Raw genomic sequence first — 18546 nt, 5'->3', positions numbered from 1 at the left:
GGTTGCAGGGGTCGTTGTCCCCTGCGTTGTCCGTGGTGGCACAAAACCTTGGCACTGCACTGTAACCGCTGTTACCGCTATTGCCACGCTGTTCCCACGTGGTTCAGAGCTGCTCTGGCTGTGCGGGACCCGTTTCAGGTTCTCTACTGGTATTGTGGAGCAGCTGCAGTTATTCCCATTGCTGAAGCCGTGAATTGGTGGCCTCGGCGTGTGCCGCACGGTCCTCTTCGGTCTCACCTGTCAGCGCTCGGCTTTCGACCAGGGTGCATGATTGTGGGTCCGCAGGAAGAGCCGGACACTGCTGTAGGACGTGTAGGAGGGTCTCTTGCGATTCACCCCACAGTATACACCTCGGGTCCACGTCAAACAGCTCGTGACGGCGTTGGTTTCTGAGGAGAGCGCCCATGCGGGCCTCGAACAGAAGGGCGCAGCCTCTACATCTCCTCGGTATTATGGTGGTGGGGAAGGTTCCAGTTTATGTTGGCAGTATAGTGGCAAGCTTTCTTTTTTTTTTTTTTTTGCTGCTTCCGTGCGCCATACAGTTGTTTCAGCGTTATTAATTTCGTTCGACCACCTTGCACCATTTTGCCTCTGACTTGGTATCGTGCTTTGAGTTCCGGTTATATTTCGTGTTTAGGGACGCGTATTTTCGAATCCAATCTGTCTTGATGTTTTTGTATCTTAGATGTAGGTACATTCTGCGAAGTTTGAGATGAATTCGAGTCGACCGGCGTACTGTAATTTGGACCTCGCCTCCCTTGCCTCGTATGAGGACCAGTTCATGTCCCCGCTCACTGTAGCGTTTGCAGTTGCCCTGTTGCCCCCAAGCAGTCAGCGACCGAGTTCATTTTGATGACGCTCCAGGTATTTTGTGGTTTACCTGGAGTAGGGCAGCACAACGTCTGCGTATGTTGTAGCTGGCACTGCGATTGCCTTCTACAGCTTGCGTTCAACGGTGTGTGGATTGTATGAGTGTCTGGACAGATGTGGTCTTTGAGGCGACTGGATTTTTTTACTAGATCGTTTTGGTGTTGGTCTAGGAAGTTTGGTCGGCCGCTGAGGGTGATGCCGAGGTATTTGTATCCGATGTTTTTTTGATAGGGTTCCCTTGGAGGGCGAATTCGTTACTGGTATCGTCCTTGTTTTCAGTGTTGAACCTGAACTGGTCGCAGATGTCTAGTAGTTAAGATCCGCCGCTGATTCTGCTAGTAGCACGATATCATCGGCGAAAGCTAGACAAGAAATTTTGGTATACTGTACTCGCTTTTCCGTCGTTATCGTGCGGATTCGCAGTATGGTCCTTCGTTGTCCAGTGTTTGGAGAAGCTGTGTTTAAACAGTGTTGGAGACAGTGGGCACCCTTGTTTTAATCTTATCTTTTGCTGGACCCCGTTTGATCTGAGCTCCAGGAGTGTGTACACCGCACTGTGCACCGTGAGTATAGGTTCTTGAGCAGGTCGATGCTTTTATCTTTTTTTCCTATATCCCGCAGTTTCTGCCAGAGGTTCGAGTGAAGGACGACGTCATATGCTTTTTCCGAATCGAGGAAGGCTAGATGTGATGAATATTTTGCTTTGTTTTTAATTTCTAGAGCCTGGGTGAGCGTGAATATATGATCGCTCGTCCTACGGTTTCGTCTGAATCCGTTTTGAGATTCTGTGAATATATGTTATATGTTTCACAGAAGTTTTGTAGCCGATAGTTGAGGATTGAGCTGAACAGTTTCTGGACATCGCTCAACACCGATATCGGCCGGTAGGCATCTATCTTCTCGACAGGTTTTTCTTTACCTTTGTGTATAAGGGTTACTTTTGCCTCTTTCCAGGCAGGCTGAATTTGATTCGATTCTAGGATGTTATTGAAGGGGTATTGTAGTCCTTCTCTTGCGTTTGCCTTTAGTGCGTTTAGGAATTCGTTGGGGATGCCATCGATACCTGCTGCCTTTTGGTTTTTAAGGTTGCTGATGCATTTTTCAGCTCTCTTGTGGATATTGGGCTCAGTAGAGTATGTTCCCTTTGTGTCGTCTTCGTAACGTACCGTCTTTCACAGTATATATGGCGCTAGTACAAACTGCGTCTATTTCAAGTGCACCCTCCTTAAAGGGGCCGCAAAATGATGGACGCTCGGTGTGGAATGCATATATGTCTAGTGTTGGTTCATTGATTGGACGGTGGTTGATAGCATGATTGGTTGACTGATTGATTAGTGATTGGTGTTGATCGAATATTTAGGGGAATCCCTCGAAGTGGAGTGATTTGTAACAAGGAAGTAATTACTCATAGACATCCATCGAAGCGCAGCCCTGCGGCTACAAATGAATGTTACTCCACCATGGGGGATTCCCCTAAATATTCGATCAACACCGTTCCCACTTCAAATTATACACAAATTCGCTTTCGCCGTACCATCTGATCTACGTTGGTAGAAGGACTGCCCCGGAAAGGCCGTGGTCCCGGATTCGAACGCCGGACCAGGACGAAATTTTCTTTAACTGAGGAGTTTCTGAGAAAGCTGTTTTCTTTGTAGCCGTACGGCTGCGCATGGGTGGATGTCAAGGAGTAATTAATCACTTATGACTGGTGATTAGTAAATGAAGCCAGCGTGGCGTCGACAAACCATTTTGTGCTAGTGTCGCTGAGTTTGAACACGCGTGATGGAACCTGTGAGTGCATGTACTAGCGCGGAATGGTGGTCATACATCGTAACAGAGGCGTGTAAGAGTGTGGGGTTTGTTTGAGGGTGCGCCTTGTCGTGATGATGCTCGACTACCAGTAAGACTTCGTAAGACGGATTCCGAGAATTGTGCCGTAGAAGAACACTTGGTGTGAGGCAGCTAGACCCGGTTGAAGCGAAGGCGGGATGCCGAGGTACGAGCATTAGAAGTGGGGCACTGAGTGCGCTTGCTATCGCGTCTATTTTTAAGGCGAAACTTAAGTGCTCTCCGAACTTAGTTTCTTTCTGAGAAAATTCAGTAAGCCGCTGTTCTACGTTTGTTTCGCCTACAGTTGGTACAAGATATTAAAACCAAGATCGCTTTCTTCAAGCCTTCTGAATTAACAACTATAGGGGAGAAGCCCCGTCATTATCGGTGCGGCCCACCACGGGACCATATCTCGGCAAAATATAGGTAATTTTCTAAAATATGTTGTATTGCGTTTTATTTTAGCAGAAAAGAAGCAACGCAAGGTAGATGTACTGAAGAATATTGAGGCATTGTGACAAAACTTAGAGGTCTACTTGTGGCATTCTGGGCAGCTCCAGGAGCGCTAGATTTTCATTCGTTTTTGCCAGTTCTATAGCTGTCCTCACATGTCAATCTGGAGTCAGGTCGTGCGCATAGAGTTCTTTGGCAGCGCGGCACTTATGGTGCTGCTGTTTCAAAGCCGTGCTCATTGCGTGCGTCATTTTGTGTGAGAGGGCGCTGCAATAAACGTTCAAAGTTTAGAGGATATGCCCACCTTCCACCACCAGTGATGCTTGATCTGGGTGAACTTGCTTTCCCTATAGTGGCCATATTGGTCGGGATAATCAGCGTTGTTACATTTGATCTTACGGGCCCTGCACAATAAAAGAAAGAAAAGAACGAAAGGCGGGCATATTTCTCGCCTTTCAAACGTCTCACTGTCAGGCAGATTACTGCCTTGAATACAGCACAGTTATGCCTTTTGCTGTGTTCGCACACGTCACGAGGGATATTAGGCAGCCCTTAGTGGACGCTCAGGATTTAGTTTTCTTTTTCTCTTCCACCTTAAATTTTTAAAAAGACATTTAGCATAGAGTGCGCTACAACTGTTACCGAGCACCGTGCATTGACAATACGCGTGCGCAGACTTAAGTAGACTAGAGTCACGAGTGACTCTGAAGTAGAAAAGGGGCTTTAAAGTAGACCGCCCTGAGGCGCCACCTTTCGACAGATGGCGTCAACGCACGGAACCGCGCACTAGCACCATTGCGGCTAGGACTTGTCCTGGTGGTGTGTAGTGTATGGTAAGCGGCGGCTATATACACGCCTTGCTTTTAACGCCTGTGATACATTTAAGGATATAGAAATAAGGAAACTACACTTATCAATAATACTTGGAGAAGTGACGTTGTCTGAGTGGTAATATGTGCTCGCTTTAATGCTTCTCGGACTTATGCGCAGTTATTCACGTCTGGGCTGCATGTAGCCAACAGGGCTCCAAATCGTGTAAGTCCTAATCACCATCACGTACAGATGTGACTTTTACAGATGTGTACACCTAGTGGTTCATGCACGTTAAAGCAGACATCTTACTGTTCGTAGTGGATATTCCTCGGGCAGTCGTTCGGGTCGACGCCAGGAAATTCTCGGGGGTATAGCTGAGTGGAATAGGTGAAGAATATCTGCATCACCTGCAATGACGAAATGAATATGGCTTCTGCACCATGACTTATCCAGTACAAAGCATCGAATTGTACACTGCATATAATGTGCGCCAACTAGCCGCCAGTGCAAAAAAAAAAATGGCAGTGGCTTAGCTAAGCTATGCCAGGATATACGTAGCGAGAGGTCCAGGTGTAACTTGGTTACACCGTGTCGTTTAGTTTTGGTTTCTCCCCCCCCCCCTCCCTGTTACGTCTAATTGTAGCTACATTAAAGATGAGACATTTTGTTATGCAGCAAAGTGTGAAGCATTGATTATTTACAGCTGCTCTTGTTGCTCATCTTGCTCCTCAATTGCCACAAAGATTGCCCGATGATCGGTGCAGTAGCAGGCAGGCGCATCGATGGCTCCAACGCAGTACTTTTATTGGAAGTTTTGTCTCTCGTAGACCAGGTCGATCGTGCAAGGGTCTCTGGCCAGGTCCAGATTGAACTTTTCTTTCAGGGGAACGCTAGGTGAGTCTGGAGTCCGGTTAAAATCCCCTGCCAGGACGCGCAGTTCCTCTGCCATTTCCCGTCTGGGAATGCAGGTGTCTCCGCCTCCCGCTTGGCCTTGCGGCGTTCGTTCTTCCTGTTCTCGGCGGCCAGCCGCCAGACCCCAACCAATGCCACCGCATTTTTATCTGTTGTAGGCCGTCATTGCACCCGCCACCGTTTCGGTGGTGGACGACGGCTGTTGCGATGCGCGTCTTTATCTCCCTCTTTTTTATTTATTCTCTATTTTCTCTTTGTAGGCCGTCATTGCACCTGCCACCGTTTCGGTGGTGGACGACGGCTGTTGCGACGTGCGTCTTTCTCTCCCTCTTCTTTTTATTTATTCTCTATCTTCTCTTCTGTCCGCGCGAGGCAGCAGAGGTGGCTGGAAGGGTGGCTGTTCCTGGCCCTAAGGGGCTGGCACAGGTCACCGCCGCTTGCGGCGGGGGCTTGCCTGCCACCGCATTTAGGCCGTCATTGCACCCGCCACCGCTTAGGTGGTGGGCAACGGCTGTTGCGGCGCGCGTTTTTCTCTCCCTCTTCTTTTTCTTTCTTCTGTACTTTCTCTCTCCTGTCCGCACGAGGCAGCGGAGGTGGTTGATTGCCCCGCCGGGGTGGTGCAGTGGTAAGACGCCCGACTACTGTGCCGGAGTACCCGGGTTCGAACCCGACATCGGCGGCTGCGTTTCGATGGAGGCGAAACGAAGAGGCGTCGTGTGCTGTGCGATGTCAGCGCACGTTAAATATTCCCCAGGTGGTCGAAATTATTCCATTGCCCTCCACTACGGCTCCTCTTTCTCTCTTACCACTTTCACTCCCATCTTCCTCCTTTCCCTTAGGGCGCGGTTGCGGTGTCCACAGAAATCAAGTGAGACAGTTACCGTGCCTTTCCCTTCCTATAAATAAATCAGTTTAAATCAGTGGTTGATTGATTGATTTATAGGAAGGGAAAGGCCCGGTAAGTGTCTCACTTGTTGTCTGTGGACACCTCAACCGCACCGTAAGGGAAGGGAGGAAGGTGGAAGTGAAAGGGTAAAGAGAGAAAGAGGAGCCGTAGTGGAGGGCTACGGAGTAATTTCGACAGTGGCTCAGCTACAGAGCCCGTAGCAGGCCCGTGCATTTTCTTTTCCTATAGTCGCGACAACTACCGCGCGCTGACACAGCACTGTAGATGGGTTCATTCGAGGCGCGAAAAGACGAACACGGCAGAAAAGACAACACGGCATCAAGCGTCAGTCATGCATGCGTCTCGGCGCCAGCGAAAGGCGGCCGCCACGGCTGAGATCCAGCCCGGGTACCCCTGATCAGTAGTGGAGGGCTCTGACCGCAGAACCAGAAATAATTGAGTGGTGGTTAAGCGTGCATAGGTCGGAAGTTGTATGGATGGCTGCTGTCGGCCATATGGGGCTGGGAATAAGTGGCCCCAGTCGTTTGCAGCAGGGGCTAGCTTGATGACGATGATGAAAACATTTTCTTGTTTACAGGATTGGTACGGCAGCGGTCCTCAAGGCTCCTTACAATTACTAGGTGGGCTCCCTTTTACGGGAGCCCATTGGCGTCCGCCGCGGTCCGGGCCCGCTCGACCAAGGCTCTCTGCGCCGCCAGGTCAGAGCTGCCGACCAGGGCCACCTCTCAGTCCTCTCGGGAAAGGTGGGGGGTATATTGTTTCTCTTTTTTTACATGAGAGGACTTTTTCTCGCAGTGCGGGCATTTCCCCGTGCAAGCGGGGTCAAATTATTCTACCACTTCCGGGCACAGCAAAGTTTTGGTGTAAAGGCGAAGGAATGCGCTCTTCCGCCTTTGTGAGGCTATTGCAGGGCTTAGGATAGATTGAATGGCGAATTGATAGAATTGAACTATTTCTTTGAAAGTATAGGCGGGATTGGGTTCGGAGTCCGGATCTGTGGGAGATGAGGTTGGTGTCCGGAGAGTGAGCGCGCGGGCGGCGGCATTGGCCGTTTAGTTCCCTCGAGGCCAGTGTGAGCCGTAGTCCAGATAATCGTTCGATGCGCGGGGGTACATAAATATTCGCTGTTTTGCAAAATTTTGCTGGCGAAGTGCGATATGTACCCCTGCTTGGTATTGTGGCAGGCACCCCTCGAGCTCGAGCCGGTCATGATGACCCGAGAGTCTTGATCTGCGGTGGCTAGCGTGATATGGCAACCTCTTCCGCTTGTGTTATGTCATACGCCCCGAAAAAGAGTCCGTTTATTAGTCATTTTAGTGGATGACTGCGGCCGTGTACCAATCCCCATGGTGCGGGCCGCAGGCCTCCCCATAGAAGACTCCATATTTGGGTCCGTAGTGGCGAGCCAAGGCTTCCACTCGCGCGAGACGTCTGCCGCTATGATCCTCTCATGCCATGTTGGCCGGAAGGGGGCGTAGGTGCAACGCATATCTCCCCTGTGTTGGGATAAATATGCGCTCTTCCGAATGTATTGAGTGGTGGATATGTAGTCGGGCAAGGCGGCAGCGACCCGACAGCGGTTCAGAGTCTTGTGTATTGGTTCATCAAGTGTGCCTCTAGCAGTTCATTAAAGGTGTTCACCATCCTGAGGCCAAGTACGCGCTGGTTGGAGGTATTGATCGGGAATTCAGGGGTACGCTTGTATATTTTACGGAGAATGACCTCTAGTACATTCTCGTCAAATTTGCGCAGGTGGAGGTATGTAGCCGAGTATAGAACCCGACTGATTACAAATGCATGCGCCAGCCGCAAGGCGCCTTTGCAGTGCAACCCGCCGCGCTTGTTCGAAACGCGGCCCACCTGGTCCCCGTCCTCACGCAATTTGGCCTGTGTTGTGTCAGCTCTGCGATTTACCTGCGACGTGACCTCGCGTAGTTAACTTAAACTAAATTAGGAATAGCAGCTCCAGCGCGCGGGTCTCCCTGACCAGCCTTTCAAATTCGCCAGCCAATATGGTGGAGCCAATTACTGACCATGACTTCTTGAAATACTTTTACACTAAAACAAAATCGCAGCGAATTCGAGCCAGTCGGTTCCGAACCCAGGTACTTGCATTCAGTGTCTTAACCGCTGAGTCACCGCGGCGGACGCTTTCACTCGTTATAATAGAGAGATTTAGCTTACCATGATCCGCGATCCACCACCGTGACCCGCTACCGTGCGTGGGCGGGGCGCACGAGCTGATTGGTCCCGACGCGTCAGGTCTATGTACCGACATCCAGTATGTGGCGCCATCTATCGGCGTCAAGGGATCTGGGCATGCGCTGTGGCGGATCATGGTAGCGGATCGCGGATCACGGTAAGCTAAAACTCTCTTATATGGTTGAAGTAGGGTTAAAGCTCCTCCACTTGACGATGCAGCTCCCACACGGCGCCACAACCTGGCCTCCATTGTCAAGTTTGCCGTTGCATCGGTGCTATTTGTGGAGGCCACGGTTATATCCGTGCCATTTGACGTGGCAGCTCAAAGATGGCGCAATATTTCTAGCTGAGACTGCAGTGCACCATGTCAACAGCCACAGAAGTATTGTATTGGTTAAGCATTGTGCAAACGACAACAGCGACGCCGAGTTACAAGACGAAAAAAGTCTGTGCTTTAGCACTATAAACGGCTTAACAAAGAAAAACACCAAACATTTAAGGAACTCCAAAAGCTAGCTGTCGTAGCATGGTGCAAAGGAAAACTAGTAGCTGACCTTAATCGACCATTACGTGGTCCTTTGTGTCGTCTTTTGCATTTACTCGTCCGTGTTCCTTCACTTACATCAAGCAGCGCAAGTTAACGAATCTCGAACTGCTTGGTTTTCGGCTGTTGAGTAATGCCTTAAATAAAAAGTACAAAAACCATACAAATATTCAGCGATACTCCCGAAAGGGCAACTCGCAGTGTACCTTTTTTAATAGCCCTTCTTCCTCTTCACAGCCTAAAGTTTGGTTGCTAGCGGATTATCCCGGCACCCCATGGATTTTGAGACATTGAAAACGTAGAACAGCAATGAAAGAAAAGTTGCAGAGCACCTCGAATAGATGACTACTAAGTTCCCAGCCTGCACTATCTTTTAACCTCCAGAAACTTAGCCACAATTCGCAGTTGCAATTTGATAGCAGTATCGTAAGTGGTAGGATTTAACGATAATGAGGACTGCTAAATGAGATTAACGGGGCAGGTGGCGCGCATGTACCTTGCAGAATGTGACGACCCTGGGCAGTTGCAGGATGTGCGCCTCGTAGTGGTCGTGGCTAAACACGAGCAGAGAGCGTTCGATGCCGCGCACCTGAGACAAGCTGTGCAGCAGGTAGGTCAGGTATTGCCACCTGTCATGCACCTGCACCACTATCACCGGGTCAGAAGGAGCCAGGGCACCAAACTTGTCCTCGTGGTGAACCTCCTACATGTTGCAGCAGGGCACCCATCGATTAGTTTTCTGACCCAAATTCCTCGAAACAGAAGGTTATTGATAGGGACGAAAGCCCTTTGTGAACTATGCTGTCGGTGACACTGCCATAGTCAAAAGCAAGGGACAGAAACATCGCCTGAATAATCCTTCATAATAATAGCCTTTTCCGCCATTCCAATATATAGCATGAACAAACTAGCCCTGCAGCAAGTACTTCTAAAGGCAATGGGTTCAAAGTGCTTTCTTCTAAGCCAAACTGGGTGGCTCATTACGCACTTCCGACGTTCCGAGTAACTCCAAGGTGAAAGGAACCCTTTTTATCCCCTCTCACAACATTGCGACTTCCGTGAACGAAAAAAGAACCTCACTAAAAAGCAACAAGGCAAGACCTTTGAAAGGTCATTACTTTTGACAAAGGTGGTACCTCTATGTACAGCTATAGACCGGTTTCACTGGTGTCAAAGTGGCCGCCATGTTGGAGCCCATGAACACGACGAGAAGCTGAATATATCTGGTACCCGATTATTGCGCACGAGCAGTGCAGAAGATATGCGTGGACCTGAAGTATCGGGCTCGTGACGACATGCACGTACAATGCATCTGTTGAGTGACTAACAGATTGATATATTGAGCGATTATTTTGTAGAACAATCGACCGACAAATCAAATAAATCAACCATCATTCAGTCCGTCAGTCGATACCAGTTTATCGTGTAGAAGAGATAAAGAATTTCGCCTAGCTTAATGCACCTATCGAAAAAGTTCAGACTTCTAGAAACTCTGGGCAAAAAAGTACAAACATGTCTACAAATTTAACCTTCTGGCCATGCTGAATCGGTCAAAGTGCTAGTATTGCTTCATAACTGAAGCAAGAAATTGCCTTCCATCTCCTTAAGCTGACGTTTTTGTACTACTAGAGCCAGTTTAGTCCCTACTACTGTTTGCGCTAGCACCTTATTCATCTGCAAGCAGTACTAGCACAAAGGCCCCATACAAAATATTAAAGCCAAAGGTTCATACCCACAATGTGCGGAGCAACTCGCTACTTTCGTCTCAGCTTATCGGGTTCATATTCATGAAAACTTGCCTGCTTCTTGTTGAGGGTGTACGCAAACATCCTCAAGTCTTCGACGCTCATACGAGTGGTTGACAGTGTACCAGGTGGTTGAGACGAAACCTGAGTAGAAAGATGGAGAATGACTTCCAAAACACCGGAAAACATCTATATGTGGTAGAGCTTTTCATCATACAAGATGCTTTTTTTTGTTGTTTTTTTGCATTTACAGCGATGAGAATACCATGCAGCGTTAGTGCGATTGCTATTGTTTCAAGCAATGAGGTCAGCACAGAGTGTGTGGAAAAATACTGTGAATCGCTACTCCAACCAGAGCCGTTTCCCCCTGCACAAGTCATAGGAAAATGAAGACCAACATTCTGCTTTGCGATATCAGTGCATGTTAAAGAACCCCAGGTGGTCGAAGTTTCCGGAGTCCTCCACTACGGCGTCTCTCTTAGCCTGAGCCGCTTTGGGACGTTAAACCTCACAAACCAAACCAAACCAAACCATTCTGCATTTACGGAGTATCATCGTAATCATCATCAGTCAGGCTGGGCGAATAGCAGAAGAGATTGTGACTGTCCATATTTCCTTCATTGTCCCTATTCAGCGCCAGCCAGGGCACCGTTATCACGACAAATATCTTAACTCGGCCTCTCCGTCTGATTCTGCGCCTGCAGAAATCCCGCAGCATGCACTACCACCTACAAAATAGGTGGAGTCATAAGGGAATGAAGAAAGTAAATCCGCCTTAAGTGAAATAAAGACGTGCCTAGCATAAATGAAGCAATGCTTGTTCTAAAGATTCCATGGTAGTGATCACCGCCTAAACGCAGGTTCCATGCCTGTAATAATTTCAACTGCACTGAAGGGGTAAAATTAGCAGAAAACTTCCTGCTTTTGTGCGCGCCTGTATGTTTCCTGCTGCTTTATTTCCGCTAAAATGCAACAGTAGCAGATGCGGTGCGTACGGCTTAGCTTGGTCTGCAGAACAGCGCAAGTGTTATTTCAGCATCTGCGTCGTCCGGCTAATCAGTGTGTGGTCTAACAGTTATGTAAACGAGGTGAGAACTTCGCAGCCATGGCCTATAGAAACCGATACCCATACGCCCGCTACCCACCGACCTTCTCCCTCAACTCATGGCAACCTCTAAACCTTAAAGCAACTCATCTTAAACTTTCAGGAGCTTCGACTACCTCCAGCCTCCAGAACTTCACACCCAATACCCCTCCCCCCCCCCCCCCCTACCCCTTTTCATTCATCGTTCAAAAGCCACCTTCTACCAACAGCCGATCCGTCTAAACCCTACAGAGGACCCTACGTATCTGTCATTAATCTTCACTATTCGCTCAAACCTGCAATAAATGTGGCCATAGTAGCCACCTTCACGACAGGCCCCGCATTTATTAGTATTCATACAGAACTACTACTGCGAATACACGGATGTAGGTCCGCCTTTACCTCTGCAGCCAGCACTGGTCTGCGGCGTGAACACCAGCTGTCGGACGCAAAGAGCAGCATCAGCCCAAAGCAGAGAAAGCTGATGACCAAGAAAGGGCGCTGGTGCAGGGTGGCCCGCGGCAGGATGTTCCTGAACCACCACATCCCTTTTTCCGCCAATGCTAGGACGTCGTGCGAATTCGTGGTGCGCGCAGCGTTCTTCACCTTCTTCTTCTTGGCCTCTTGATGTTATTTTTGTGCCCTCAGATAATGGTACATACCCACGAAAAGAATTGGCCACACATGAATCCAGTAGAAATGTGTATTGTGCTATTTGATGTGAGATTAAAAAAAAAAAAGCACTAATACACATAATAATTCAATACGATAGCAAAAAAAGCCCTACTGACCAGAAAACAAAAATAATTAATTTTAACTCAATAAGAAGCTGAAGAGGAGAAACAGCGGAATCGGCACACCTAGCAGGGAATCCCATCGTTTATAGATCCTTGGGAATTCTACCAGAGACGCTAACAAATTTGTGTACCGCGGAGCGAACTGCCCTGCTGCTGAAACCCAGCTGAGTAGCGCCAAACTAAAGTAAATTTTGAATAGATAAATTTTGAAAGGACAAGGAATAGTTTTTGGAGGTAGGCGAAACGGCGACAGGACAGGAAAAAAATGATCCAACGTCTCAGGTTCATTGCAGTATGAACACATGGCAGAAGGAGGACAACCAAATCTATGAAGATAGATCCTACACCTACACCTACATTTACACCTACACATGAAATTTGTCAGACACACCTCGTACTGACGGAAAAGGCACTGAACAGGATTCCATTTATACTTCAAATGGCGGAAGTCGTCAAAAGATAGTGTAGCGCACAGCGACGCTGTAAAGCGGGGGCGCCAAGATCGGCCTTCCCAGTTGGCGAAAGAAGACAATAAAGTTGAACGGCGCGTACTCGGTGCTAAAGCATGGCACGGGCTGTTCGGTGGAGAAGTCTGCCACGCTGGTCCTCTTGTTCTGGTGCTCCGCTGTGACGCCGTAAATTCCCTACAATAGAAAGGCCGAATAACAGCTTGTGGGGCGAGTTGGTGCATAATACCGAGAACTTCGGCGCAACGTAGACAAACACGTAGAGAGAAACACAACACAGGCGCACACTACCATCTGTAATACAAAACGGAACCAGAACCTCCTCTTTCACACGCAGCCAAAACTTCCTCCTTTACCATCCGCACACCTCCTTTCATAAGCAGATATATCTAGCCAACAATAAATCTTAGCAACCCCCATATCCAAGGTCCAAGTAACGAATGCAAGACCAAGTATTGGGAGTGAACGTGAAGGTGATTCGCGGCAGCTCAGATGTGTGTGGTGGTTTTTCTAGCTTGTCTATGTGGCGGACGTTGTGACTGTCTTGTTGGACGATGTGAGTGATGGACTTGATCTTGTATTCGTTGCTTGGATGCTAATTTGGATGCTTGGATGTGAGGGTCGCTAACATTTATTATTGTCCACGTATATCTGCTTGGGAAAGAAGAGTCGTGCGAGTGTGATGTATACTTGGGAGTAGAGGAGGAAGTTGGGGCAGAGTGTGAAAGAGAGAGAGAGAAAACTTTTAATGTGCATAATAATGAGCATAATAATTCGCAGGAGCTGGGTGGTCGGTGCCCCTAGTCCAGGGCTCCGCTGGCAGCAGCTGACTTGCGGACTAGCTGGATAATCCAGGCTTGCTGGTCCAGGTTGTCGCTGGTCAGGGCCGCCTCCCACTGCTCGTGTGTCGGGCATGGCACTATTAACGTTGGGTCAGGTTTGTCCTGGCATTCCCAAGAGATGTGATAGAGTGTGGGGCTTGCACCGCACCAAGGACAGTAACTCGTGTATTTTGTTGGGCTTATCTTATTTAAAATGTGAAGATTAAGGAATGTGTTTGTTCGCATTTTTCTCCAGTCTATAGCGTCCGAGGAAGGAAGTTGTTTGTGTGGTGGTGAGAAAATTCTTTCTAACCGTATAGGTGTTCCAGCCTGTCGCCGTAGGGTCCTAGGAGAGGGGTGGGGTAGGGATGGGGATCCGCCCGGTTTGTGAGAGCTCGGGCTAGATCATTCGCTACCTCATTTCCTTCTAGGCCTTCGTGTCAAGGTGTTCATGTAATTGTGTGCGTCTGGGAGATGGAACGTAATATTGCACACGCTCTTCTTTCGTGTTCGTTGTGTGTATTACAGTTAGTAGCGTGCGCCTGTGTTGTGTTTCTTTCTACGTGTTTGTCTACGCTGCGCAGCAGTTCTGGAAAAGGCCGAATTTGAGGACTTGATCCGAAGAAATTGTTTTAATCACGCCGCCACCCATAAAGAGAAGTTGAAATTGATGAAAGGATAGGCCATCTAAGGAAGCTGATGCAAAAAAGTCCGCGGATTCGCTCATTGAAATTCCACAATGGCCGGGAACCCACACAAGTCTAATTTTACGGATATGAGACGGCGCGAGGTCATAAAACTGCCTGTCCTGTCCTCCTCTTTGCTGTGTCTCGTCTTTTGGCTGGTTAAGTATGAACCCATACCAACGTGCCCAGTCGTCAACCTTGCCGACGCAGAGAAGATGGCGTAGAAGAAGCCAAGGCAGTACAAACTGAAAGAACGTCCGTCACTGCAATAACGTTGCAGTGATTTAAACAAACACTGTGAGTGCCTGAAATAATAGCAAGAAATCCCGCAACAAATACGGGGATGTAATCAGGAAGGCGGAGTGAAAAAGCCCAATCAAGTTGAGAATAAAAAAACCCAACCCCCCTTTTTCCTCACGCTGGGCAGCATCAGTGGCAATTACAACATATGGATGAAAATTTTGCAAGTGGGAGAATAAAAAAACCCAACCCCCCTTTTTCCTCACGCTGGGCAGCATCAGTGGCAATTACAACATATGGATGAAAATTTTGCAAGTGGTTATTGAAGCCATGGTAGACCCTGGCAAAGAAGTGACATGATTGGGATAAATATCATCATAGATCAAATTAACCTGAGAAAGACGAGAACTGGCTTGTGAGGAAAGCACACATCTACTGGAGGAATAAGAATCAACATTTATTAGGCCCGAAATAATTCGGTGGTGCATGCAGGCACCAGACGGGGTGGTTCCCAAGTTACGGGACCCATGTGTTCCCAGCAACTTCTGGCCCCTGCCCGTCAGTGCGAGCTGAATCGATAGGGCGGGGCTGGATAACAAGATCTCCTATCGCTCAGGGGTTTGGGGATGGGGGGTATTTGCGGGAAGGGGAGGAGGGGGGGGGCGGGGTCTTGAGTTTTGTGCATTCTACCAAAACGTGCGACAGGGTGCCCTTTTCTTTTTTGCAAAAAGGACAGAGCATATCGTGTTCCGCAGGGTACATGTGGTTCATCAGTACAGGATGCTCTTCCTTAACGAAGATAGAAGCGACTGTACATATACGACGTGCGGCCATTGATAACAAGTCCCATGAGTACGAAAAAATAAATTGAGTGAAGTAATGAAAATTGTTTGTGAACACGATAGAGAAGAATCATACAATCTTAAAATGGACTGTACCCTAAGTTGCCGGAAACGGGAATCCAAAGGAAGTACTCGAGTCTCAGAGTACAAGACATTTATTGCCACAAAAGTAGGAAGACCCAGGCAAAGCCGCAATGCTTGCCGTTCAGTCAAGAGAAGCGGTCGAAGCTTGTAAGCAACGCAGCCTGTAACAAGACTTCATTATAAGCCAATTAGGATCTTGGTCTGGGCTAGTTGGTTCATAGCTTTAAAAAAATAAACACAGCGCGAAGAAACCGGACACAGGAAGGAGACAACACACAAGACGGGATGGGCGCTGACTACCAACTTTATTGCAAGTACAGCCGAAGCACGTTTTGTAGCTACTACAATGGACCACGTGGGTACAATCACGTAGACATAAACACGATGACGGGTACACTCAAATCGTGGAAGATACAATCAAAACATCAATCTGAAAAAAAAAACCTTTTGCAAGAGAAGCTGCAATCATACGTACTCACCGAGGGAGTGCGCTGTGTCCGTGTGTTGTTGTTATTGCGACAGAAGGAAGAAGGAAAAGAAAATACACGGGCCTGCTACTGGCTCTGTAGCTGAGCCACCTCCGCTGCCTTAACTGATTCGTGCGGACAGAAAGTAGAGAAGAAAGAAAAAGAAGAGGGAGAGAAAGACGCGCGCCGCAACAGCCATCGTCCATCACCTAAGCGGTGACGGGTGCAATGACGGCCTACAACAGATAATTCGGTGGCAGACTAGCCCCCGCCGCAAGAAGGGCCTACCAATCCCAGCCCCATAGGGCCAGCTAGAACATGCCTCATGCGGACAGAAGAGAAAATAGAGCAGAAAGAAAAAGAAAATGTGGAGAAAGACGCGCGTCGCAACAGCCATCGTCCACCACCGGAACGGTAGCGGATGCAATGACGGCCTACAACAGATAAAAAAAATGACTGGGGGTTAGCTAAGGTTAAGCCTGGATATCTCGAAGCGAAAAGCTTGGATGATGCTTAAGGTTTAACTGATGGTTATGCTTTGTGATTTAGCCTATAGATATGCTTACGGCTTAGCTTATGGTTGTGCTTTATGATTTAGGCTATGGATATATGCTTACGGTTTAACTTATGGATGTGATTATGGTTTAACTTATGGATATGCTTACGGTTTAACTTATGGATGTGCTTATGGTTTAACTTACGGTAGTGCTTTAGGCGTTTCAGACTCGGCTTTGCTGCGTCGTTTAGCGAGCTAGATGTTCTCGTTTTTCGGGTGTCACGGACGATCGTTGAGCTTTCAGCCTTTCATCACTCCTTTTCAGCCAACTCCCGTGGTAGCACTTAGTATCGGTAGTATGTATCGGCGGCATGTTAAAGACGCTTCGTGTCTACTCTTATTGCAATGTCATGTTTACGGCTAACATGGCGCTATGCTTTCTTGCCTAAAAACTGTGGATACTTGGGAGTGAAAGTGGAAAAAGAGAAAAGGGAGTCGGTAGTGGAGAGCTGCGGAGTAATTTCAACCACCGGGGGCCTTTAACGTGCGCTGACATCGCACAGCACACGTTAAAGGTCCCCAGGTGGTCGAAATTACTCCGTAGCGCTCCACTACGACTCTCCATTCTCTCTTTCGACTTTCACTCCCACCTTATCACTTCCCCTGCGGCGCGGGTCAGGTGTCCACAGAGCAAGTGTGACAGATACTGCGCCTTTCCCTTGTGACGGAGTCGGCGGCGGCCATCTGCGCCTTGTGTGACATCATTCGTGCTCCGACATACGCCCGCTCATGCGAAGCGACGTGTTGACTAGCGTAGTGAAGCTTTTCGCTTTAAAAATATGGTCGCAGGCTAGCCCCCACCGCCAGCGACAGTGACCTACCAGTCTCAGCCCCGTAGGGCCAGGAGCGACCACCAACCATCCCGCTAGGGCTCCTTCCTGTGTCCGTGTGCTGTGCGATCCAGCCAAGACACACTGGCTGCGGAAGAAGTGGCGATTGCCCTAGCTGCAACACACACAGCCCTCCACTACGGCTCCTCTTTCTCTCTTTCCACTTTCACTCCCACCTTCCTCCCTTCCCCAACGGCGCGGTTGCGGTGTCCACAGAAAACAAGTGAGACAGTTACCGCGCCTTTCCCTTCCTATAAATAAATCAGAAATCAGATGTCCACAGAAATGTGTGTGACAGATACTGCGCCTTTCCCTTCCTGTGAACCAATTATTATTATTTATTATTAACCACGGCAGTTTACTACAGTGATCTCAAGGCTCTGTTCGTAATTGTTTTAGCGTGAAAGAAATCCAATGAATAAATATCGAAACCAGCTTTGCGCCTTATACCAACAAAGCTATGGCTAGCCGTTCGGTGTAGCGGCGTTAAAACTCTAGAATTTTAAGGTGATAGCCTTTCAATTCATTTATTAACCTTAGAGGTCCCTTTCGGGGTATTGCATAAGGGGCGTGGTAGGTAATTGTCAAATTTAAGCGCTCATACTCACGGTGACCATGTGTCCATTACATCGAAAGCTGTGGCCCTCTCCCGCACAGGCGCACACCCTCCTCGCTCCTCGGCGACAGGTGGCGGCGCAGGCAGAGAGAGTACGTGCTCCGACGGCACTCCTGCGCTAGACGTGTCGTTGCAGTCAAGTGAGTGACTCGGATGGATTCCGCCTTAAGCGGTTCGAATAAGCGCAGGAAGGCTGATTCCCCAACCCCAAACGAATGAGAGGGGTGGCTGCTCCTGGCCCTACGGGGCTGGGACTGGTAGGTCATCGCCGCTTAATTGGGATGGGGCCTGCCTGCCACTGGATTTGTATCTGTTACTGTGCCGGAGTACTCGGGTTCGATCCCGACCGCCGCCGGCTGCGTTTCGATGGAGGCGAAACGCAGACATGCTGTGCGATGTCAGAGTGCGTTAAAGATCCCCTGGTGGTCGAAATTACTCCGCAGCCCTCCAATACGGCTCCCCTTCTCTCTTTCCACTTTCACTCCCACCATCCTTCCTTCCCTTACGGCGCGGGTCAGCTGTCCACAGAGCAAGTGTGACAGATACGGCGCCTTTCCTTTCCTGTCAACCAATTAATATTATTATAGCCGCGTGCATTCCATATTTTCTGCAGCAGTCATACGGCAAGAAGAAAGTGTCAGATCTATGTTCAATAGCGTAACAGTAGCTGGCTAATGATTAACGCCTAGCTCTCTGGGGAATCATGTTATGTTTAGTTTATTATGCATATGCAACCTGTAGTGTTTTGTATAGTGCTTTGTTTTGTGAGTAATGTGCGTT

General features: G+C 48.6%; 1 protein-coding gene across 1 annotated transcript in view; it reads right to left on the bottom strand.

Annotated features, from left to right (window-relative positions):
• LOC146178377 (alpha-1,6-mannosyl-glycoprotein 2-beta-N-acetylglucosaminyltransferase-like) overlaps positions 1-17767 on the bottom strand; it is a 30367-nt gene extending 12600 nt beyond the window's left edge. Inside the window, exons 1-6 of the mRNA XM_084579684.1 lie at positions 17759-17767; positions 12631-12801; positions 10331-10420; positions 9028-9234; positions 4276-4373; positions 3458-3557 (exon numbers count right to left, since the gene is read on the bottom strand). Coding sequence (XP_084435810.1) covers positions 3458-3557; positions 4276-4373; positions 9028-9234; positions 10331-10420; positions 12631-12801; positions 17759-17767 — 675 coding nt within the window. The remainder of the gene's footprint in view (positions 1-3457; positions 3558-4275; positions 4374-9027; positions 9235-10330; positions 10421-12630; positions 12802-17758) is intronic.
• Between the last annotated feature and the right edge of the window lie 779 nt (positions 17768-18546).

The sequence above is a fragment of the Amblyomma maculatum genome, chromosome 9, assembly GCF_055883805.1.
Source record: "Amblyomma maculatum isolate TAMU_Amacu chromosome 9, ASM5588380v1, whole genome shotgun sequence".
Lineage (NCBI taxonomy): Eukaryota > Metazoa > Arthropoda > Arachnida > Ixodida > Ixodidae > Amblyomma > Amblyomma maculatum.
Note: the sequence above shows the minus strand (reverse complement) of the source record. Positions and strands in the feature narration are given on the sequence as shown.